The 25027-nt window shown below is 55.8% G+C and overlaps 1 protein-coding gene across 1 annotated transcript; it reads left to right on the top strand.

The window, feature by feature from the left end:
• Window positions 1–24598, top strand: CARD14 (caspase recruitment domain family member 14). Its single transcript, XM_035026342.1, is given in 17 exon segments — window positions 1–70; window positions 6519–6656; window positions 7779–8104; window positions 11487–11649; window positions 12530–12654; window positions 13193–13318; window positions 13551–13563; window positions 13566–13699; window positions 14696–14812; window positions 15296–15438; window positions 15584–15678; window positions 17285–17345; window positions 17593–17785; window positions 20355–20493; window positions 22213–22334; window positions 23274–23386; window positions 23925–24598. Coding segments are annotated over 17 exon segments (2286 nt in total). The 3' UTR covers window positions 24133–24598.
• Window positions 24599–25027: the final 429 nt, after the last annotated feature.

Raw genomic sequence — 25027 nt, 5'->3', positions numbered from 1 at the left:
ATGAACGTGGGCAAGTGTGGGGGTTGGAGAAGAGGAGAGCAAGGCCAGATCATAAAAGGTCTCACAGGATGTGAGTGGAGTTTAAATTCCTTCTGGTGGCCACAGGAGTCACTTCAGGGTGGTCTTTCTTTGGGAAGAGAGGAATGCGTTCTGATAAGCGGTTTAGAAAGATGACCTGGCTGGGCGCCTGGGTGGCTCAGTTGGTTAAGCGACTGCCTTCGGCTCAGGTCATGATCCTGGAGTCCCGGGATCGAGTCCCACATCGGGCTCCCTGCTCGGCAGGGAGTCTGCTTCTCCCTCTGACCCTTCCCCCTCTCATGCTCTCTCTCTCAAATAAATAAATAAATAAATAAATAAATAAAAAAAGAAAGATGACCTGGCTGAGGCAAGAGGTCCAGAGGCTGGCCCAAGGGGCCGCAGAGCCCTGCTGGACAGGTGGTGGCGGCTGCCAGAGCCGGAGCAGTGGAGATGGGGAGAGGAGGACTGGGGAGAGGTTGGGGTGATGTATGGGGCGGGCAGGGGCTGTCAAGGCTCAAGAGGACTAAGATGGACTCCTGGGTTTCTGGTGTGAGCATTCTGAGTGGCCGCAGAGAGATGGGGAGGCCATAGGACAGCAGTGGAGGGTTGCCTGGGGGCAAAGTTAATAGATCAATAGACCCCAGGAGTACAGGTGTGCCCCGGTTTATGGCAGCACGACTCAGAAGGTGGGAACAGCCCAGTGTCCGTGGAGGGATGAGTGGATAAACACAACGTGGTCCATCCACACAACGGGTGGAATCATTCAGCCACTATGCTGAGCGAAAGAAGCCAGATGCAAAAGTTCACATGTGTATGATTCTATGAAATATCCAGAAGAGGCAAATCCGTAGAGACAAGAAGTAGATTAGTGGTTCCAGGAGATGGGGGGAGGAGCTGCTCAATGGGCCTATATAGGGCTTCATTTTGGGGACAAAAATGTGCTGTAATTAGAGGTGACGTTTGCACAGCACTGTGAATGAGCTAAATGCCACAGAATGGTTCACTTTAAAATGGCTAATCTTAGGGGCACCTGGCTGGCTAGGTCGGTAGAGCGTGCGGCTGTTGATCTCAAGGTTATGAGTTCGGGCCCCACGCTGGGCATGAAGCCTGCTCAAAACAATAAATAAATAAATAATAAAAGAAAATGGTCAATGTCCTATTGTGTGAATTTCACCTGATTTAGCTGGGTTAGATCTGAGACGCCTAGACAGGCAAGTGGGCTTGACAGGCCGGTGGTTGCCTATATGAGTATGAAAACCAACAGAGAATGACCGGTTTTACCTGCTCCTGGGGGAATGGCTGCTTCCTTCCCTCCTCAACCCACTCTCGGCGTTGGCGCGGGCCAGAGGTGGGTGTGGGGTCCACGCTGCCCGGTCTGTACACCAGAGGCCAGCCTCCCAGCCCCTCCCAGCCCCGCCCCGGGGACACGCACTCAGTCTTCTCCAGCATGGGGTTGAGAACCCGCCTAGAGATTCTGGAATTCTCCCCAGCATTCGTCAGAAGAGCGAAGAAGCATAGTTCCCATTTATGGTAGGTCAGCCTCCACCCGGAACCTGGCCCTGCAGGGCAGTGGGGCCAGTCGCCCCTGTCCTCCACCTGCACTCCAGTTCTCTGGACCTTCACGTGCCTGGCACGGCATCTCCACCTGCTGCCAGCATCCTGATTGCAAGGCAAGCCCAGAAGCCCCCCACTCAAGCTCCCTACATTTTATGGATAAAGTGTCACCCACAGGGGCTCTGTGGCTGGCCCCGGGCAGCTCACAGTGACTACTGACCGCTGCTATGGGATGTGGTCACTAGGTGGTGCTGTCCCCATGCCACAGGGGCCCCCCACCCCACCCCTTGCGAGTTCCTCCAGAAGACACTCTTTCAACCAAGCCAAGGTCACCAGAAATACCGCTTTCTTGACCTTGGAAGTGTGGGAAAATCATCAGTCGGGGTCCACCTGACGATGCCGTGGTGACTAAGAAATGGTTTTCGCCCTCCTGTGCTCATGGCCCTTTGGGAACTGGGGGCTTCCTCAACTCTGTCCCTACAGCTCTTGGTATTTCTGTTCCTTACTGCAGAGCCACCTTCAGCACCCGCCATTGGCCTCCTCTTTGACTTAGGATGATGGCATTTCCTTGAGTTTTTTATAACTATCTAGAACTTTCCATGCACCAGGCACGGTGAGAAGTGCTTTCCCACCCTGATACAGGTGTGCCACTATTAACCAGAGAGGAAAGAAAGCCAAGCCTCAGGAGTTTAAATATCCTGCCTCGGAGGACAGCTGGAGGGCGGCAGCTCCACGACTCTGGGCTGAGAGCCCGCGTCCGAGTCTGACCTCCGATCTGTGCTCTCACCTGCTCCTCCCAGGCAGCCACAGCCTCGTCCTTCTCACCAGGAGGAGGTTTGGGTTCTGGTTGCTGTTCTGCCATCAACTAGCTGTGTGACCTTGGGAACTGACCTTGTCTGCTGGGATGATAATCCTTAAGGTCCTTCCTGCTCAGCCCAGGGAGCCATGAATTTCTCTTCTTTCTTGACTAGTCTTTGCCTCAGTGGGAACCAGGCACCCGACCAATGTTTATGCATTCACCCAACCCATGTGTATGGAGCATCACTGTTCGGGGGGTGGGGATGCAGCAGAGAACAGGAGAGACAAGAATACTTTTCCTCTGGAGGCTACGGGCTCATAGTGGGGAGGCAGGCAAGAAACCAACAAGTAACTGGAACATATCGTGTATTAAGAAGCAATGATTCCGACAGACACAAATGAAGCAGGGTAAAGGGGAGGGAGGACGAGGGTGGGGAGTCCATGATTTTAAGTAGAATGGGAAGATGGCTCTTGAATGGAGTCCCGAAGGAGGAGGGAAAGAAAAGAGCATTTTAGGCAGAAGGAACCACAAGTGTAAAGGCCCTGGGGCTGGAGGGTGCCTGGAGCTTTCAAAGACTTTCAAGTAGCACTTGTGTATGGAGCAGGTAAATGGATATGAGAGCAGCAAATACGAGATAAGCAGGGCCCTGTGGGTCACGGTGAGGACGCAAGGACTTGTAGACAGAAGGCAACGACGTGCCGTGGCTCATCCTCGAACGCTCTGCAGGCAGAAGAATTGGCAAGGGGGGCATGGCAGCAGGCAGCTGGGAGGTCGTTGCAGATGTCAGGGCACAGTGGTGCAAGTGGTGAGAAGTGACCAGATTCTCGATCTACCCTGACATAGAACAGCCAAGACTTTTGTCTCACCCCAAATAGCGGTCATCAAATGTTGACTTTGGGCAGATCCGTTGGAATTCCTTAGATGCTTCCCACAACGGATCCTGAGAACCGAAGAGGAGCTCCAGATTTATCCTGACCTTCCTAGGATTTTTCTGAGGGGTTTACACTCCCAGAGGAGAGAAGGTTCCCTGCACCCCAAGATTCTCCATCATCCTCTGGATCACCGCCACCTGCGGCTTCCTAGGGTTCATACAAAAGCAAAACAAACTTTTTGCACGTGTCCTCCCCGCTGTGAGAACGGATTGGCCCCTGAGGGATACGTGGAGACCCAATGTAAGGCACGGAAGGACGGACCTGTCAGACCTGCTCATCTGCTGCTCAGCCGAGTCTCAGGTCAGCCATCACTTCTCCGCGACAAGGAAGGCCAGCGCATGGAGTCCGTCCCAGGGAGAGCAGGTCAGCACAGCAGGGGAGGGAGGGAGGCCGGTCAGAGAGCTGTCCTCGGGGGAATGAGGGGCTCCTGCCTCATAAGGAGTGCAGGTGACTGCTTTGCAGACCAGAGGAGGAAGCAGCTCGTCCCATTTGGCTTGGCTAAATGACTTCAACGTCCTCTGGCTGCCGAGTGCCCCCTTGGCAGCACGGGCCGCGATGGATGAAAGAATGCTCTGATTTGTGCTCTTATCTCTACGCTGTAGAGATGAGTGAAGGGGAAGGAGGGTTTCACCACTCTACTGGTGGTCAGGACACAGCCAGACATTTCCAATGGCGCGCTGGTGTGGGCTCTTAGCTGAGGGGTGCAAGAAAGCACCTCTCTCTTCGTTTGGTGACCGTCTGCCTCACCCGACGTGTTTATAGGTTTATACCGATTTTTCTAAGCTCTCCCTTATGCATCCCCTCCCATTCTGGAGTCCTGTGCGTGTATGTGTGCGTGTTTGTGCGTGTGCTCATGCATGTATGTGCTTCTCCTTCCCTCCGTCACAGGCAAGGGAAGACTGAGCCCTTAGCTATGAGGAGGCACGGGAAGGTCCAGCAGGAGGACCCCCATCTCAGATGCTCAAGGTTCCTATGACCTTGGGTTCTCTCTGGACTTGCTGCAAGGTTAGAGGAGACTTTTAGAGTTTAAAATATGCTGGCAGATCTCTGGGGTAAATTTTCTTTACTGTGAGGACTAACCTCGATTTAAATCGGAACTGAGTTGCAAAGAAACTCCTACGTGTTTTATGGCCATTTGGGGTTTGATTAGAAGCTGCTTCAGTGCAGGAAGAATGGTCTGAGGTGGCTGCTACTCAGCTACACTCACTTATACCTGACCCCAGTGTGGCCCAGGGGTCCCAGGAGCCGGAACAGTTAGTTGGGGTTTAGACGGTCCCCGGGAGACCTCTGTCTTCAGCTGCCCTGGGGAGGGAGCATGTAGCTTGAGCTGGCCTGATTCTCTGTGTTCACTCTGATGGGAGCAGGAGTCTATGAAAAGTCAGGTGCCATCAGACCTTCCATGGGAGTCCTGCGGAGTCCGGGGCCAGATCTGAAATGAAATGGACCCAGGGCTCACCACGCAGCGAGGAGTACAGACTGGGGTCCCTACTTTTTTCCGCCCCCAGGATGGTCCCCCCACCTCTGCTGAGCTTTCTCAGCCCACCAAGGTGCTCCCAACAGAAGATCTTGGATTTTACGTTGGTCAGCGTCAACACCCCCTGCCCCCGAGCTGCTGTTCAGGTACTTTGAGGGTGAGCTGCTCCATGATCTGCACCTAGACAGACCGAGCGCTTGTGACCCCAGCCAGAGTCTGCCCAGGCCCGCTGCAGTGGGGCCCCTTCAGAGACCTGCCCGTCTTCAATCCGCACCCCCTGCCGGCCAAAAGGTAGTGGCCTTTATTACTTACTTGGAGTCCTTGGTTTTCGTTTGGAATTGTTTTCTAGTACGCTTTTGCAAAGTGTCATTCCCTAGCACATGTCCTGAGTGTCTCAGGACAAGTGTCCTGGGGCCACGCCAAATAAAAGCAGTGTGCTTTCTGTGCAAACACCCCTCTCCCGAGCCCTGCTTCCCACCTGTTCCCCCCACCCCCTCACCGTGGCCTGCGGGCGCCTCCTCTGGTTGCTGGGGGGCTGGATGGGCCGTCCAAACCTTCCCACTTATTCCAGGCAGTGTCCCTCCACCTTCTGCCGTCCTCATCCCTTAAGAGCCCTGTTAGACATTTCCTCCCTCCCTGTGCTCCTGCAGGATAGTAATATCACAGGTGGACTGAACGTCTGTTTATGCACAGCTGCGCTTTGTACATATAAGGGTAAGAATTTTTACTCAAGAACCAATTCGCCCATAGTTTGGGATCCAGGTGTGGGCAGGGCTGCACTCCCTGGAAGGCTGTAGGGACACACCCTTCCCTGTGTCTTCCTGGTGGCCCCAGGCGGTCCTCGGCTTGTGGCCACACCCCTCCAGGGTCCGCCTCTGTCCTCGAGTGGTCTTCTCTGTGTCTCCTCTTCTGTCTCTTACGAGTGCACTTGTCATTGGATTCAGTGGGTTCAGGGCCCCCCTGGATAACCCAGGATGATCTCATCTTGAGATCCTTACCGTAATTCCATCTGCAGAGACCCTTGTTCCGGATAAGCTGCCGCTGACAGGTTCCAGGTGGAGGTACCCTTGGGGGGCCACTCCAGATGTCTTTGGAGCCGATCTGACAGTCTGACTAGCTATGTTTAGTCACTGAAAACCAGGGAAGTTAATAGCTTCACGCTGTCAGATTATTAGGAGATCGGATGAGACAGTTTGTAAGATACTCATCTCCAAGCCCGGGCCAGAGGAAGCAGGCAGTAAGTGGTCGCTATTAACATGATTCTATTTCCACCTGTTCCTTATGAACCTCAGATATAGGAGAAAGGAATCCAAGCCACTAAGCCAGGCTGAGAGCCATGGGATCAGGATGGCGGGCTCCCTGGGACTCGGGCCCTGGGGCGTTGCCCTTTGCTTCTTTCATCCCACAAGCTTTGTACACAGTGTCTGCACTTGTCCACCAACACACCTGGGAGGTCTTGCGAGCAAAGGTCATCTTCCTGAGTCTTGTATGGCCAGCTCTTAGCGCTTGGGTTAGAGTAGTCGCTCAAGGAAGGTCAGCCTGGCCCTTCGGGAGACCAGCTGCAGACACGTCAATTAAAGGACTCACAAGGGCAGTGAGGGCACCTGCGCCCAGGGATTCTGGAAAACTGCTTTCACCTCCTGATCCCTAGATGTGCAAGGATTTCCTCCACCTCCCCACCGTGCTTCCCAAGGCAAGCCCACCCAGAGCCTTGTGAGCTGACACCGTTCTCTCCCCCAAGGGCACTTGCTGGATTTGCTGAAGGCTCCAGGGAAGAATGGGGCCATTGCCTTCCTGGAGAGCCTGAAGTTCCATAACCCTGACATCTACACCCTGGTCACGGGGCTGCAGCCCAAGATGGACTTCAGCAACTTCAGTGGTGAGGGCTGGATCTTGGGGGGTGGGGGTGGGCGTGCCTTCTTTGGAGCGTCTGGGTCCTAGTGCCTGCATGCTCTTCCAGATGCTTCTCCTGAACCCCCTCAGCACTCTGGGGGTGAGGAGACCCCCACTAATCATGTGCAGGTATAGAAGAAGGAACCCGTGGCCTCTGGTTCTAAAAGAAAAGATCTTGGGGTACCTGGGTGGCTCAGTGGGTTAGGCATCTGCCCTCAGCTCGGGTCATGATCTCAGGGTCCTGGGATCGAGTCCCGCTTCGGGCTCCCTGCTCAGCGGGGAGTCTGCTTCTCCCTCTCCCGCCTGCCCTCTCTCTCAAATAAATAAAATCTTAAAAAAAAAAAAAGAAAGAAAAGATCTGTCCCTAACTATGCAGTACCAACAGGAGACTCCTCTTGGGGCACAGAATCTACATTTGAGAGGTGTAGGGAGAGGGCATGTATGTCCTTTCCCTAGAAATGCTCCTGAGGTGGCCCTAGCCTTGGCTTACATGGAAGGGGCAACCGGGTCCTGGGGCGGCTTCTGCTGGGAGAGGCCCCTGCCGGGAGGGAGGAAGAGAGGAGCGGGCAGCCTTCTGCACCTTCACTCAGCCAGAGAACGAAAGATCTAGCCTACCTGATGGGAAATAAGGCCATTTTCATTAATTGAGTGATTTTAGGCTTCCCTGGAGGAGCTGTTGAAAGATTTTGGGGTACAAAGGGCAGGACTAACATCACTCAAAATGGATGAGAAAACTTTTCTGCCTGTTTGGCGTCACAGTCCATGGTTACGTTAGCTAGAGTGCTGCTATATGGATTCATGTTCCTTGTTATGTTACTCTTAGGATGACATGGAGGTGAGTTGGCATCGAACACACCTTAGCTAATGAGGGGGAGCTGGGTCTGCACAGCAGGCTCCCACGGGGAAGCTACGGGGGATAATCCTCGTTCCAAAATCACCAGTCATGCTATTTATATAACCAAATATTGAGTCCGGTTGAGCCCGGAAGTTTTTAAGGAGACCCACAGATTAGGGTGGGGGCTCCTGCTTAAGACTCTGGGCAGAGGAAGCAAAGCCCCTGGGGGACAAGGAGGGAGGGCGAGGTGGCCCACCCGCCCCTCCTCCGCAGGGCTCATGGAGACGTCCAAGCTGACAGAGTGCCTGGCCGGGGCCATCAGCAGCCTGCAGGAGGAGCTGAGCCAAGAGAAGGGGCAGAAGGAGGCCTTGCTACGGCGCTGTCAGAAGCTGCCGGAGCGCCTGAGCCAGGCTGAGGCCCGCGCCCAGAGCCTGGGCCAGATGGAGGCCAACCACGACCGCATGAAGCGCGAGGTCAGTGCCCACTTCCACGAGGTGCTGAAGCTCAAGGACGAGATGCTCAATCTGTCCCTACGCTACAGCAACGCGCTGCAGGAGAGGGAGCTGGCCACCACGCGCTGCCGCAGCCTGCAGGAGGAGGTACGCGGGATGGCCCCCCAGCCCCCCGCCCGGGGCCCCTCCGGTGCTGGCCTGTGCAGCCATGAGCTGCCCTGCCTGGAATACCCTGGGGACTGGCTGGCCCGGGAGGTGCCCTCAGTGGGTGGGGAGGCCCGCCCTGGGCCCCGCCGCCGTGGACACACCTGGGATCCACCTCGCTCCAGCGCTGTTGGTAACCCGGGGCCCGTGGGCCTCTGCCCGCCCCTCCTGTATCGTTCTCAGCGGGGCCTGGGTCTGTGCAATAGGCCAGAGTGTCATCAGTGAGGCCGTCAGACCCCCAAAACACCTTTACTCATTTTTCTGCTGGGAGCCATTATCTTCTGATTGATTTGTAGCAGTTCTTTAAATACTGAGGACATTCCTTATCATCTTGGCATCTGTTGGTTGCCTTTAACTGTGGCTAGGTGTGTTTGTTTTTAGTTTTTACATCTTAACTATATTTAGAAATCATTTCAAATTTATAAAAAAATACAAATAAAAATATCTATCGTCAACCCTTGAACTGCACGAACCCACTTAAACCCAGATATTTTTTCCATAAATGCAGCACTGTAACTGTAATTTCTCTTCCTTATGATTTTCTTTCTTTTTTTAAAGATTTTATTTATTTATTTGACAGTGAGACACAGTGAGAGAGGGAACACAAGCAGGGGGAGTGGGAGAGAGAGAAGCAGGCCTCCCGCCGAGCAGGGAGCCCGATGCGGGGCTCGATCCCAAGACTCTGGGATCATGACCTGAGCCAAAGGCAGACGCTTAACGACTGAGCCACCCAGGTGCCCCTTCCTTATGATTTTCTTAAGGACCTTCTCTTTGCCCTAGCTCGCTTTATGGTAAGAATACGGTGTATAATACATATAACACAGAGAATGTGTTAATTGGCTATTCATGGGATCAGTGAGGCTTCCAACTAACAGAAGGCTCTTAGGAGTTAAGTCTCGGGAGGGAGGTTCAAAAGTTATACGTGGGTTTTCTTTTCTTTCTTTCTTTCTTTTTTTTTTTTTGAGAGGCAGAGAGAGGATGGGGAAGGGTTGAGGGAGAGAGAGAATCTCAAGCAGGCTCTATGCCAGTCATGAAGCCTGATGTGGGGCTCAATCTCACAACCCTGAGATCATGACCTGAGCTGAAATCAAGAGTCGGAAGCTTAACCGACTGAGCCACCCAGGTGCCCCACAGCATGGATATTTTTTAAGAATACAAGGCCCCCCTCTTTTCTGTAATAGACCACTCCCCATTTTGGGTTTGTCTCACGTCTCCTCGTAAGGAGATGGGGGGTTATGCCCTTTTGGCAGGACCCTGCACAGACAGGGACCCTGGGCCTGGTTCCAGTGGCCCCACCATGGCGCCAGGCCCAGCGCCCCTTGCAGCGGATGTTCGTATCGCTCACCTGGCTCAGCTGCTGCCTGCTTCCTCTGCTTTCATTCTCTGTTCCTGAGAAGCAGTCTGGGGGGTGGGCAGCTATGGAACCAGCAAACACCCTGTGGCTCGTGGACATTCCCCCCCTAGACAGCCTCACTGGGGATTTTTGCCTGGACTCATCTTTACTCTGGTGGCTGCTAGATGAGGAGCACCCATCTCCAGTGACTGCTCTGGTCCACCTGTTGGCCCTCAACATCCTGCCCATGAGGGGGAGCCTTTAATCCCCCCAGCTCGTGCATCTGTTGTTGGCTCAGGGACGTGGGTTCCCATTTCCAATGGCATGTAACATATTACTGTCCTGAATGGGTTTGCACAGATTGTCCCAGATTTGGCCAGGGGGAGCCCCTTGAATCTCCTCAGCGTCCTGTGGCATGACCTCTCATTTTCTGAGCACAGACTCCCTTGCTGGTATTGCAAGAGTTCCTGGGATCGTCTCGTCCCCACCCTGCCCCAGCTCTGGGCTCAGCCATTTCCCTGAAGGGCCCTGGATTCTTGCAGAGACCAAGATCGGGGCTCTAGGGGTGCTCACTGCTCCCAGGATCTCTTTGCTCCTTGGCCCTTTCAACAGACAGACCTAGGAAACGTGCACGTAAATATATACGTACACAGACACGTACAGATATGCATTCGCATTATGCATGCAAGAATGCATGTCCACAGACATACTTGTATTTTAGAAACTGTGAGGTCACACCCACACCTCTAATTCCGGTCAATCCTCAGGGCGTGTCCTTACCTCCCCCATTCGATCCTCTGGTGCCCCTTCTTCTGCGGTGAGAATCCTCCCACCCACACCAGCGCTCACTTGCTCAATCCTATAGGGCATAGCAAATACTTTCACAATAGCTGTGCCCACACCAGCCCAGTGAACAAAGCCGCTGAGCAGAGCTGAGGGCTTGCAGGTCACGGGCTCCTGTGGCTGCCCGGCTCTCAGTCCCTCTCCCTCCCATCGCTGTGGCTACAGTGTTTGAAATATAATTAGGTTCATTTGCTTAGGTTTATTTTCAGTTTTAGGTCCCCCCACCCCCCGTTCAGGTCTTAATGATTTAATTTTACTTTTTGAATATATGGAGTATAACATGTCCAACCCAGGTGACCCGTAGCAGGAACTGTGTAATTGCTTATGGAAAATTTGCTATGGAGATGTCGGGAGGGAAAAAGTCCAAGTGGGAAGGTTCTTCCTTCTCCTCTTGACCCCAGAGTGAGTGCTGACTCCACCCTGACATCCAGACTTCCTGGGTTGCCTCTTGGGGAATGTCCCTCCCCCCACCCGGGGGCGCCACACCCGCCTGGGGTGCTTCCCCAGGTCTGAGTTTCTCTTGGGGCACTATCCTGCAGGGTGGAGGCCAGCAGGACCTGGCCAGGTAGCTTCCAGAGGACCACAGCCCTGGACACGCAACCCGCTGGGCGGGGAGGGGGGGGGGCACATATCTGCATGCGGATTGCAAGTGCATCCGCGTAGACCAGGCATCTCTGCTCCCCATCTGACTTGATTTCCCCTTTCTTCTCACTTACTGATTTTCATGAATCCCAATTCCCTTTATGCAATGTATCTAGCAGAATATGGAAAGGCAGGGAAGCCAGGGCGCATGCTGAAGGACTCGCTCACTGGCCACTCACCACCCACCAGCTGCTGGGGTCCCAGAGTTTCTAGAGAGGGTCTGAGAACTGATTTCCCGGGCTCCTTCCTCTGTTCCCTGGGCCCCACCCCAGTGATTTAATGGCTCGCCTCATCTAAAAAATAAAGCTAGAAATGCCTTTCTCCTCCCCAGGAACTGGAACTATTTACTAGGTAAAACTCTTTAATGGATTTTGAAATCTCGGGGGAGGGGCCCCTCTAAGGATGAAAAGCATCCTCCCGGAGGAGAAAGGTGAGGGAAGCAGGGGCCCCTGGGCTAGTGGAGAACCAGCCCTGACTCGGCCCTTCCTCTTGGCCTCCTCCTGGCAGCTGTACCTGATGAAGCAAGAGTTGCAGCACCAGAAGATGTCTTCCTCCCGTGAGCAGGAATTGCGAGAGCGGTCCCTGCAGATTGCCGGCGGCCTGGAGCCCGGGGACAAGGAGCTGAGCCACCTGAAGGAGGAGATTGAGAAACTCCGGTCACTGACCTTCATTCAGCCTGGTGGGTCTGGCTCCCGTCCCCAGCAGCTGCCCGGGGCTCCCGCAGGCTGGGGGGGTTCTCACAGGTGGTCCTCAGAGGGGTGGCTGAGGACCGGGAGCCCATCCAGGGGCACCTTACGTTTCCCTTCCTGCTCCTCGCTGGCCCCCACGCGTGGCAGGATGGACAGCTACTGGATGTGCCGAGCAAGGCCCCCCTCAGCTCAGCAGCTGCTGTGGTGCTGGTTTAGAGGGAATTAGGCTGATTATAAATGACGGGATTCAAGGTTGGGGGGGGTACTTTTTTGCCTGCAGAATATTCTGCCGTCCTGCCCAGGAGCGCTCTGGAAGGAAGCCGCAAAACGGGTGATGCCAACGTCTGGAATTATGCGAACTTCTGCCCCTCCTCATCGATTCCTTTCAATCAATAAAATGTCTATTTATAGAGCTGTTCCTCCCAATGAGTAGACATTCCCTGGGTGCAGGGCGGGCCGCCACGGCCGGTCTCCCGCCTGGATGGTGCCACCATTCCGAAGCCCCTTCCTGAGCAGTGGGCCAGAGAGGGAATGGTGTATCCTCCGTCAGAGACTGTGCTGGTGGATTTGTGGACAGAGCGGCCTGACCTGGCCCACAAGGGGGGATGGCCACCCCGAGAGACATTCAGTTTCCTTTACTTTCTATCCTTGAGCCCAGAGAAATAGAAGGGAAATGCACGTTTCCCATTTTGATTGTTGACCCTGCCTCTTCTCCTGCCTAGTGTGCAGGGATAAGGTTGAATCCATCCACACGCCCAGCCCCGAAATTTCCTGCTGCCTGTTCTCGGGGCAGAACGACGGGGAGCTTCCCAGGGGCAGGCCTTTCAGGAGGTCGGGGTCCCGGGGCTGACCTCTCTTTGCCCCAGGCGGAGAATGACATCCTGGAGCAGAACCTGGACGAGGCCCTGGAGAGCAAGCAGGGGCTGGTGGACCGCATCCACTCTCTGAGGGAGCAGGCTGTGGCCGCCGAGAGGCAGCGCAAGCAGGTGACCCCAGCAGGGCAGCACGGGCAGGGAAGACAGGCTCTCGCAAACGCTCATCCCTCGTGGAAGCTTGATGGAGCACGGACTCATGGCCCACGGCTAGCGGTCCCGTCTGGTTTGTGGGTGGTCAGAAAAGGATCAGACACACGAGCAACAAAACTCAGGGTGCTTTCCAGTGTGTGGGGGGGTGAGGTTTATTTAGTTGCTACGACAGGCAAGGGGAGGATTGGGAGGAAGGGGACAGTGGGAGAGAATGAGGCAGCGTGGAGGGAGATTATTTACGTCTTTTGGGACATGGAGTGAACAAAACGTAGTTATACCTGCAACATCCACGTGTGTTCTGATAACTGAAAGCAAATATAATCAGCATAGCAACTCCGTAGACACACCTTGAAATTTAGCACTTAAGAAACGAGCAGGAGGTCACCGATTTCACCTTCTGAACCGCCCCCTCTGTCCCCGAGGCCCCCCCTGGCCCGCCCCATCCTCCGCCAACCCCCAGCACCGCTGGCCTGCATGGGCTATGTTTGTCCCCGGCCAGTACTGGGAAGAGAAGGAGCAGACCCTGCTCCAGTTCCAGAGGACGAAGGTAGACTGTGACCTCTACAAGGAGAAGGTGAACGCCCTGCAGAGCCAACTGCTGCAGCTACAGAAGGAGCGCGACCAGGTATCTTGGCGGGGAAGGGCCCCGGGCCCCCGGCTGAGTGGTGGCAGAATGTGTTGCCTGGCCGAGGCTCCTCGAGAAGACTTCGGGGTTTAACCCCGGGCTGGCTGGGGTCACGCGGCTCCCTGCACCACCCGATGGCAGTTGGTTCCAGATTCCCGTCTCTCTCCCCCGGCCGTCCCCTACCGACACGCTCCCCCGTGCCATCCTCCCTCCTTTCCTGTCTGGCTCCCAGGCCTACTCTGCCCGGTCGCAGCCCAGATGGAGATTTCTCAGAAGCTGACGGAGAAGGACGCCTTCCGCAGGAAAGTATTTGAGCTGACAGACCAGGTCTGCAAACTGCGCCAACAGCTCCGCAGGCCGAAGGCCGAGTCCCCGCAGGGGGTGAGTGCTTCCCTCCCACCCTGCAGGGAGGCCGGTGGCTGTGTGCGCCCGTGGGACGGGTCCCAGGCCACGCACCGCCCCGGCTGGGACATCGGGTTCAGCCGTATCTGCCGCACGCTGGCTCTCGTGGGTGAACCTTGTTGCCAAGTCACTGAAGCAAGTTGAGTCTGTGTCTGTATCTCCTTTGATGGTAATCATATGCAAGTCATGGAAGAGGTAGCTGGATGGAAGGTTCTGGCACCTGTCACGTACGGTGTTCGATGAAGAAAGAAAGCATATGAAACTGGGCCAGGCAGCCACTCGCTTTTGTAGATGATGCATTCCTGAGATGTTTGCAAGTCCGATGTCCAAGAGCCGACTTCCATGCATGAAGGGAACTATGTTCCCGAAGAGCTAAAATGATTACAAGACCTCCAATTATGGTCCATCCGCAGCTCCAGCTCCAGGCACCTGGTGGGTGGGTGAGACCCTTCAGAGGTGCCCGGGACCTCGGTGAGGCCTAGGCAGACCCTCTTCTTCCTAGGCGGAGCCCCCAGCCCTTCCTCCTTCAACCTCCTCACATCCACCACGTTCCAAAAATATATATATACGTATTTAAGAAAGGTAGACCTCAAGATGCCAACTTTCCTGTCCCTGAGTGTGGAGGATGGGAGAACCTTGCTTTCTTTACTCAGTTCTGTTTGCTCCCAGTATTCTATATGGAGTTAGGAATATAATACACATAGCATGTTACTTGTGTAACCGGTAAGGAACAACATGTAATCTCTAAAAGAGATGAAATAGCATTCACCAGGCTGGTTCCTTTCCGTCTCCTTGGGGGTCGGCTCCTGCGTGCTGGGGGTCCCACGCTCCGAGGAGGGGACATGATGAGGGGAGGCTGCCCGGAGGGTGGAGGCGGGAGGTGGAGACGGGAGGGAGGGGACTTGCTGGAAACCCCCAAGAGCATCCAAGAGGAAACGTGCCTGAACTGAGCAGCCCGGGGCCCGTCTTCGGCAGCCTAAGCAGGAAGCCGGCGCCAGGGAGCCCTGTCCAAAGGGAAAGCAGCCGCTGGTGCGCATGTTCGCCATCTGCCCGCGGGATGACAGTGACTCCGGCTGCCCCGGCCCCCCTGAGGTACAGCGGGGGCCTCTTCCCCTCCTGGGCCAAGCCAGGGACACGCTCACCTGGCAGGACAGACGGGGCCTGGCGCACGCAGGTGCTGAAGACGTCCTCGTGACGTGGACGCGGGCCTGTGTTCAGATCTGTGCTGCACGCCTGCCCCGCTGCGCACGTGACCCTCACCAGCCGGGCGCTGGGCCTCTCTGGGCCTCGGTGGCTTCGTATGTGAAGTGGGACCGTACTACCCACCGTGTAGATTTATCCGGCCGCACCAAGCAACATGAGATACGGAAAGCAGCTTGTAGGGTGCCTGGCACACAGTAGGTGCTCAGCTAGCGTGACCTTGCTCTGTGCTATGTCCTTCTCACCGCCCCTGCCCTGACAGTTGGGGACCACGATTTATTATGGTTTTTCCCCTCACGCCGTGGAGCAGCGGGGAGGTGTCGAGCGGGGTCCCGTGGGAGCCCTGTGCCCACCTCTGCCCTGTCCCCCCCCCAGTCTCAGCTCTGCTCTGACCTGAGCGCCATGTCCAACCGTGAGCTGGTGGACAGCTTCCGCTCCAGCAGCCCCGTGCCTCCCAGTCCGCAGTCCCTGTACAAGAGGGTCACAGAGGACTTCCGGGAAGACCCCGGGTCTTTCAGGTAACGACTGGCAACGGGGTTCAGATGGCGCAGGCCCCGGCAGCTCACTGGGACACGGGCCGAGGGCGGGGCAGGTGCAGGGGCTCTGGGTCTGAGCGGGGAGCAAGCGAGGCAGCCCGAGCGGCCGTCTTCCCGTGCTTTCCAGTGGCTTCCCAGAAATCCTGCAGGTGGACCGGGGACCCACCCCGGGGACGAAAGCAGGTGACGCAGACCTGGATTATGAGATCGTAGACGGGGCAGGTGAGTGCGCCCCACCTGGGCCTCTGCAGCCACCCCCTCCCCTGAGCTGGGCTAGCTGGGCTGGCTGAGCAGAAGTGAGAACAGGGGTCTTCAGGGAGGCAGGTGAGACAGCCCCGTACCTCTCCAGGGTTGGGCTGAGGAGGCGAGCTTACCGCTGCCCCGCCCTGGGCCTCTGGGGACTCCTGACTACCTGGTCCTTTAAGCCCATGCCCTGTTTACTGGGCATCCTTTCTGTCTCTCACCTTGAAGCCAAGGGAGATGTGTTCATCTTCCCGTCCAGCTCAGCATTACCGCTCAGATAGCTCTGGACACACGTGTTCTCTCCATCCCTCCCTGCTCTCATGGCGACATCGGAAGACAGCAGGCTTTAGTCCCCCACCCCTGGAAAAGGCATCTGCTGGGAGCATCTCTCCCCCCAGGTGTGGCACGTGAGACCTTCCCACATCTCCTGTGGCTTATTCCTCATATTTGTGACTTGGCTTGTCTCCTCTCCTTCTCAACCATGGGCCCCACATAGACAGCCTCCTCACCTTTTCCACCCTGCACACCTGCCTACCCCCCCCCCCCCCGCGAGCCTCGTGCACAGCAGGTGCTTAGCACCCCGTCTGGAATTCACCCCAGTGGCCACCAGGGGGCGCACAAACCTCTAGCTGTTCAGAACGTCCACCCCTTTAGGGCAGGTGGGGTCTGAGGCTCCCAGTGGGTCACTCGACGAGAAACCTTGCCCCCTGCGAGATGGTGTTAACCGAGAGGGTCCCCCCAGGGCATATCCATCCTGGATGTGATGCTCTTTGTTTCCTTTTTTGTTTTTAAGATTTTATTTATTTATTCGACAGAGACACAGAGAGAGAGGGAACACAAGCAGGGAGAGAGCGGGAGGGAGAAGCAGGCGTCCGCTGAGCAGGGAGCCCGATGCGGGGCTCGATCCCAGGACCCTGAGTTCATGACCTGAGCCGAAGGCAGACGCTTAATGACTGAGCCACCCAGGCGCCCCTTTTTGTTTCCTTCTGCCACAATTCTGTAGAACATCCTAGTTTATACACTTTTAGTGGAATTGACCTCAAGTACATCAGGAGTATACTATTTTCATTTGACTCTGAATGTAATCATGAATTGTGCCTGTGAGCTCGGCAAAAATAGCAGGTAACCGTTGACCCAGGCAGAAATGCAGGTCCAGGCAGAAATGCGGCCCATTTTTTTTCTAAGTTTTTATTTTAATCACCCAGTGCTCATCACAAGTGTACTCCTTAATCCCCATCACCTACTTCACCCATCCACCCCCACCTAGATTTGATTTTTAATGAAGCCAGACATCCAAACTCCAGCTGCCCTATCCTGTAAAATGTTGGCAAGTCATTCAACTATCTCATAAGGACACGCTATAGGTCAAACCCCACTCCTGTTTGGGGAAGATGACCTCAAGATTCTAAGCAGTGAGGAAGGGAAAAGGCAGGGAGGTTCAGCCTCAGCAGGAGGAGACAGACCAGCAGGGGGTGCTGCCCAAGGCTGGGGTGGGGGGACGAGGTTGCCCGAGTAAGCAAAGCTCCGTCGGGAGGGGAGAGCCGGGGGTTGGCCTGGCCTGTCTGAGCCCTCCACTTCCGCTCAGACGTTCCTGAGTGTGAGAGCAGCCTGCAGCCGTGGGCCGGGGGCCTCACCCTGTCGTCCAGGTGAGCGGCGGGAGGGGCCGGGCCCAGCAGGTGGCAGGGCAGAGTGAGGGCTGTGTCCTATCACTATTGGGAGGTGACGGCCCCTCTGAGGATGAGGTCATGGTTGGGGCGTGTGTGTGTGTGTGTGTGTGTGTGTGTGTGTGTGTGTGTGTGTGTGAGAATTCCAGAATGCTGGGGCCAGCGGGGCCAGGGCCTGGCCTGACCTCCTGCTCTGGTGGCTCCTGGGCTCTGTCACCCCCTCCTGCAGCAGCGTCCCAGTGCGGAGGAGGCCGGCCCGCAAGATCCTGAGCCAGGTCACCGTGCTGGCCTTCCAGGGGGACGCGCTGCTGGAGCAGATAAGCATCATCAGTGGCAACCTCACGGGCATCTTCATTCACCGGGTCACCCCCGGCTCGGCGGCGGACGAGATGGCCTTGCGCCTGGGCACTCAGATCATGATGGTGAGTGCAGCCCCCGCCCCACAAGCCCCTGCCCCGGGACCTTCTCTGGGTGGGGTCCGACTTGACACGGGCGTGTTGTCAGGATAGCCCAGGCTCCCTCTCGGGCTGAGGTTACACTCACTTAAAGGCTACGTTCCAGTTGACTCCCATGGGAACCCTGCCCCGTCTGGATCCCTGACGTTCGTGAACTCTGCTGGGTGAGCCCATGAGCTCAGGCGAGGACCACCTGCCATCTGAGAAGGCTTCTGGCTGCAGCGGCCCTGACCCGGGACCTTTCCATAGGGCCATAGCCCGTTCTTTTACTGTGCTGATCACGTTGTGTGTATGTAGTAAAATACACAGCCATCACATACAATTCACCATCTCGTTGGGGGCATCTTTAAACCTTTTTTATTGCAAAATATTCGTTAAACTGCAAAACCCATAAATATACCGCTTGACTAATTATTATCAAGTGAATATGTGGGCAGGGAGGCGACTTTGATGTGGCCTGGAAGCAGAAAAGAGTCACCCTGTTCCTGAGGCTGGTTCCCCCAGGAGGAGCCTGGGGGGAGCCTGGGGGGAGGTGGGGGCGGCCTGCGGTGGAGGCGAAGGCTGAGAAGTGTGGGCAGGCACCGCCTTTGCTCCGGAGCCCTGGGCCCGCCGGCTTCTCCCTCACCGCTAACAGGCTACGTTGTGGTTAAAGCAACTTTTATGATGTTTGGGGAGACAGTCCTGATATCTTAATGTATTTTATTATTATTTATTTACTTTTGAGTTTTTAATTCCAGTTAGTTAACATACAGTGTTATGTTAGTCTCAAGTGTACAATATAGTAACTCAACACTTCGGTAATCACCCGCGGCTCTTCCCAACTCTTGAATCCCCATCACCTGCTTCCCCCATCTCCCCACCACCTCCCCTCTGTAATCATCAGTGTGTCCTCTAGAGTTTAGAGTTGGTTTGTCTCTCTTTTTTCCCCTTTGCTCATTTCTTTTGTTTCTTTTCTTTTTAGATTTTATTTATTTGAGAGAGAGAGAATGAGAGACAGAGAGCATGAGAGGGAGGAGGGTCAGAGGGAGAAGCAGACTCCCTGCCGAGCAGGGAGCCCGATGCGGGACTCGATCCTGGGACTCCAGGATCATGACCTGAGCCGAAGGCAGTCGCTTAACCAACTGAGCCACCCAGGCGCCCTCTTTTGTTTCTTAAATTCCACATATGAGTGAGATCATATGATAATTGTCTTTCTCTGACTTATTTATTTCACTAAGCATAATATCCTCCAGTTGCATTCATGTCGTTGCAAATGGCAAGATTTCTTCTTTTTTTTTTTTAAAGATTTTATTTATTTACTTATTAGAGAGCGAGCGAGAGAGAAACAGCATGAGAGAGGAGAGGGTCAGAGGGAGAAGCAGGCTCCCCGCTGAGCCGGGAGCCCGATGTGGGACTCGATCCCAGGACCCTGGGATCATGACCTGAGCCGAAGGCAGTCGCTTAACCAACTGAGCCACCCAGGCGCCCAAGATTTCATTCTTTTTGATGGCTGAGTAATATCCCATTGTGTGTATATACCACAGCTTCATTTTTTTTTTTTTTAAGATTTTATTTATTTATTTGACAGAGAGAGAGACAGCTAGAGAGCCAACACAAGCAGGGAGAGTCGGAGAGGGAGAAGCAGGCTTCCTGCCGAGCAGGGAGCCCGATGTGGGACTCGATCCCAGGACCCTGGGACCATGACCTGAGGAGAAGGCAGACGCTTAACGACTGAGCCACCCAGGTGCCCCAATACCACAGCTTTTTTATCCATTCATCTGTTGATGGACATCTGGGCTCCTTCCATAGTTTGGCTATTGTGGACATCACTGCTATGAACATTGGGGTGCAGGTGCCCCTTCAAATAAGAATGTTTGTATCCTTTGGGTAAATACCCAGCAGTGCAATTGCTGGATCATGGGGTAGCTCCATTTTTAACTTTTTGAGGAAACTCCATACTGTTTTCCAGAGTGGCTGCACCAGCTTGCATTCCCACCAACAGTGTAGGAGGGTTCCCCTTTCTCCGCATCTCCGCCAACATCTGTTGTTTCTTGTGTTGTTGATTTTAGCCATTCTGACAAGGGTGAGGCCATATCTCATTGCGGTTTTGATTTGCATTTCCCTGAGGATGAGTGATGTTGAGCATCTTTTCATGTGTCTGTTGGCCATCTGGATGTCTTCTTTGGAGAAATATCTACTCATGTCTTCTGCCCATTTTTTTTTCTTCTGCCCATTTTTAACTGGATTATTTGTTTTTTGGGTGTTGAGGTTTATAAGTTCTTTATGTATTTTGGATACTAACCCTTTGTTGGATATGTAATTTGCAAATATCTTCTCTCATTCCATAGGCTGGCTTTTAGTTTTGTTGATTGTTTCTTTCACTGTGCAGAAGCTTTTTATTTTTATGTCTTTTGAGTCCCTTGTCTCTGGCTACGCGTCTAGTAAGTTGCTGGGGCCGAGATCAAAGAAGTTACTGCCTGTGTTCTCCTTTAGGATTTTTATGGTCTCAGATCTCACATTTAGGTCTTTCATCCACTTTGAATTTGTTTTTCTGTATGGTGTGAGAAACTGGTCCGGTTTCATTCTTTTGCACAGGCCCAGCCAGCCCCAGCCAGTGATCTTCGTGCCCAGGGTGGTAGGGAAGATCCTGAGCGAGAAGCTGTGCCTCCTCCAAGGGTTCAAGAAATGCCCAGCAGGTACGCCGTCACCTGGGAGCCCCACCTGCCTGCCGCGTGGCAGGGCAAGGCCTTGGCAGAATGCTTGCCTTCGCTCGGGAGAGCAGTGTGGAGGTCACTGTGTGAGTGTCCCGGGCCGCTTGGAACAGCAGAGGTCTATTCCCCCGTGGTGATGGAGTCCAGAAGGCTGAGATCCAGGCCGCCCCGCCCAGAGGCTCTCAGGGGGAGTCACTTCTTTCCTCTTCTGGCTTCCAGTGGTGCTGATGGTCCTGGGGGTCCTTGGCTTGTGGCTGCGTCACTTCTGTCTCTGCCTCCTTGTCACCTGGCCTCCTCCCGTCTCTGTGTCTTCACACGGTCTTCTTATAAGGAACCAGTCATGGATTCAGGGTCCATCTTACTCCAGTGCGACCTCATCTTCACTAACCACATCTGCCAAGACCCTATTTCCAAATACGGTCACATTCCCAGGTTCCAGACAGTCACGCATCCTGGGGGGTGCTATTCAATCCAGTGCAGTTACTGGCGGCAGATAGGTTTTACTCAAGTGGGGCAGGACCCCCAAATGGCTCTGCCCACCTGCTCACCCCCAGAGCTGCTCGGTGGAGAGTCACAGAGAGGAACGGGCCATCTGGAATCCTGGATCCCAGGGGACAGGGTCTGAGTGTCTGCACAGCAGGGGAGGTGGTTCCAAGGTTGGCAAGCTGGAGAGCAGCTTTGTGGGTTTTCATTCATCAGCTCGTCACTGGCCGATGGCTACGGGAAGCCTTGGGTTACCACTGGAGGAGGAATAGGGCTCTGTCCGGACCCCCTGGGGTTCACAGAGGGCACAGGGGTGAGCGAGTCTGGCTCCTCTAGCTGGCACCTCCCGTATGCCAGGTTCCCTGAGGGGAGTTGGAGAGGGGAAGCCTCCTGCAGACAGACAGGCTGCCGGGCGTTGGCTCCACAAGTGGCCCAGAGAGGGAGACAAGGGCTTTGGAGAAGATGGGGGCGCAGCTGGGCTCTGACGGGCAGGCAGGAGCTGGTGGGGCCCAGGCCGGGCGGAGGTGCTCTGCATGCGGCCCCGGGGGCCAGAGGTGCAGGTGTAGGACGCCGGGGAGGAAAGGCCGCGGAGAGCAGCTGTCCGTGAGCTGGAGTCCCCGGGGGGCGGGGGCAGGGGGAGGTCTGACCGAGGAGGACACGCGCTCAGACAGAGGCGATTCAGGAAGAAAAGCAAAAGCGGGGTGTGTTTTGACAGGTTTATTCAGGGCAAGGGTCCTCAACCTTGGCCCTGACAGTCGGGTGGGGCTGCCTCCCCGTGTGGGGGCATCCTGGGTCCTGCAGGACGTCGAGCAGCACCCCGGCCTCCACCCAGTAGACACAGTAGCATGCCCCCCCAGTGGTAACAGCCACAAATGTCTCCAGACACAGTTGCCAAGTGTCCCCTGGGGGTACAGCTGTGCCCAGCTGGGAAGCGCTGACGTGTGGGCTCTAAGGCACTTCTGGATGTGAGAAGCTGGATGTGTGCACTTGCACTTTTGGAGCTTAGGTGGGGGTGATGGGGAGGGGCTCGTTTATCTGCATCACTGAGTGTGCAGGGCACAGACTCCTCTGGAGTGCTAAGAGCAGGGTCAGGTTTATAAAGAGGACATCCTGGGAGGTGCGTCCCCCAGAGCTTGTGGGGGACCATGGGGGGGCACGTGCAGCATGGAGCTCCCTCAGGACCTCACAGAGTGTGATGTCCCCATCCACTGTCACCTTCAGAGTACTTGAGCCAAAAGGAATATGATGCCTCCAGCCAGAGAGGGGACATCATCCAGGACGGGGAGGCATCTGGTGGCCGCTACTGGGTGACCCGCAGGGCTGTCGAGTCCCTCATGGAAAAGGTAAGGGGGGGCGCCTGAGTGGCTCAGTCAGTTAAGCGTCTGCCTTTGGCTCATGTCATGATCCTGGGGTTCTGGGATCAAGCCCTGCATCGGGCTCCCTGCTCAGCGGGAAGCCTGCTTCTCCCTCTCCCACTGCCCCTCCCCTCAACTCATGCTCCCTGTCTCTCAGTCCTGCTCTCTCTCTCTCAAATAAATAAAATCTTTAAAAAAAAAAAAGGTAAGGGGCAGGTGGGGGCTGCTCTGGGGGCTTGGGGACCATCTCCAGAGGACGGTGGTGGGATAGGGCAGGAAGGACTGACCTTGAGATCTGGGGGACCCTGGTCACCAACCTGCAGGCCAGGGACCCCCAGTGCTGGTGCTCAGCTCGTCTCTGGCTCTGTGTTCAGAGGGAGGAGTGCAGAAAGATCCAGCCCTGTCTCTGCCATCTGGGATCCGTGGGACTCTGGGCCGGCCTCTTAACATCCCTGAGCTTGGTTCCTCAACACAGGAAATGCTGAATAATATTTGTTAAATAACGAGTAAGATAGAGATAACACCCCATGACTTGAGGCTCACACAAATATATGAAAGGCAGCTTACGGTGAACCATGCAGTTTTATGTGGACCGAAGAGGGCCAGGCCCAGCTGTGCACCAGAGGCAGACGCCCCCTTCCCAACAGCCCCCCCCCCCCCCCCCCCCCCCCCGCAGAGGCTGATGGAGGCTTCCGACCCCTCAGGTTCCAGCCCCCCTCAAAGTCTCCCTCAACTCCAGTGGCTTGCAGTTCCTAGATTTTCCAGATGACAAACCAAAGGGACAGACTCTTGATTGTAAAACAAGTGCCCTCGGCCACCACAGAGCATCCCCGGCTTCTCTTCCCACTGCCCCCCCTGGGCGTGGGCTCCCTTTGCTGTCTCCGAGGCCAAGGACCTTGACCCATCCATCTCCCCCGTCCCCTCCAGAACACCCACGCCCTCCTGGACATCCAGCTGGACAGCATCTGTGCCCTGCACAGGATGGAGATCGTCCCCATCATCATCCACATCCACATCAAGAGGGCAGCAAAGAAACTCAAGTGGGTGTGCCCCCAAGGGCTGGCGGTGGGGTCTACACCTGGCGCCATGTGCCTCCAGGGCATGGGGCAGGGGGTCTCCGGGAACTCGCCCTGTGCCAGCCCCTGGAAGCGTGGCAGGGCAGCTCCCCCACAGCTTCTGGGACAAAGGACCTGCTGCCCTGTTGCCTGGGGGACGGTGAGGCGAGACCTGGAGCCTGCCTTGACTTGACTAAGGGCACGTGTTCACTGGGGTACACGCAGCTGACAGTCCACCTGCGCTAGGTGAGAACAGGGGCTGAAAACCATTACTTGGTTTACGGCTGGGGGCAAACCCAGACGTCCTGTTGCCCCCTTATAATGTGTCAGCTGAGCTTGTAAACCAGACCCCCCCGCCCCGTGCAAGTCATCTGGGGCCTGATTCGCGTGTCCTCTACGAGGCACTTGGGCCCCTCGAAGCGGGGGTCTGTACGCTGTCCCCTGGACTCCGAGCTGGGCTCTGCTCCGGGCAGCTAGCATGCGGCTCTCCCTAAGCGTGTCCCACCGTGTCCGGCCCATGCAGGAAGGCCCTGCAGTGGCTCGGCATGTCCGAGGAGCAGCTCCTGGAGGCGGGCAGGCAGGAGGAGTCCGAGCTGGACAAAGCGCCCTGTCTATACAGCAGTGTGGCCCCCGACGGCTGGGGTGACCCGGAAGCACTGCTCGGCTGTGTGCGCTACGTCATCGGAGATGAGCAGAAGAAGGTCATGTGGACTGAGCAGAGCCCCCGCTGACGGCCCCGCAGTCCCCTCCAGGGCCTGTGGGGACCTCTGAGTCCCTGTGATTTGAGCTCAGAGCCTCGCGGGCACAGCCTTGGGGGTGCTCACCACACAAGCCCAGCTCTCCGAGCATCTGCTCCCCTCTCACTGGGGTCCAACCTTGAACCCCACTCTGCGCAGGTCACAGGTGGGCATTCAAACCATCCGCCCACCTTCCTGTGCAAGCCATCTCCCCCTCCTCCAAGGCTTGGCTGCCAGGGTCTGAACCAGAGGCCTCGAGAACACGTCTGGGGTTTGGCATCTCCTGCATCCTCCCACAGCGGGAGGCCCCAGATGTCTCCAGAAAACCACCTGTCTGACCCAATTCTCCCCTTTTGCATTTCAATGTGCCAAAGGGCTTGTTCCAAAGCCACCGAGGCAGCAGGCTGGTAGCCCTGGTGCCCCCCAAAGTCACTGCCATCCCCGCCCAGAGCAGAGGAACAGACCCCCTTGTAAGGTAAGCCTGGCTTTCTCAGCTTCTGATGGCTGATACCTGCTTCCGTGACTCAAGTTTGGAAAGTCGTGTGTCCAAACTGGGAAATATGGTTTCCCAGCAAAGGAAACAGTATTTTCGTGGGTTTCTGCCTGGTGGCCACCATACCTGGTTCAGGGACCCACGGGGGTGTCCTGGAGAAGCCTCCCACAGACACCCTTGCACACCGGCTGGGCTCCTCCTGAGCCCGAGATCTTCCCCCTTTACCGGGCAGCCCACTCAGCCCCTTCTCCAGGGCAAAGCACCTTTCCTCCACCTCCAGGGCTCAGGAGACACATGGGCATGGTTGGGCCGAGCCCCCGGGCCCCCTAGCACCTGGCTTTGCCCCCTACTGTGGGGGACTGAATATCATTTTGGCAGCAGGGCCCCTGAACCCAA

The sequence above is a fragment of the Mirounga leonina genome, unplaced genomic scaffold (genome assembly GCF_011800145.1).
Source record: "Mirounga leonina isolate KUSES-001 unplaced genomic scaffold, KU_Mleo_1.0 Mir_197, whole genome shotgun sequence".
In the NCBI taxonomy this organism is placed as follows: domain Eukaryota; kingdom Metazoa; phylum Chordata; class Mammalia; order Carnivora; family Phocidae; genus Mirounga; species Mirounga leonina.
Note: the sequence above shows the minus strand (reverse complement) of the source record. Positions and strands in the feature narration are given on the sequence as shown.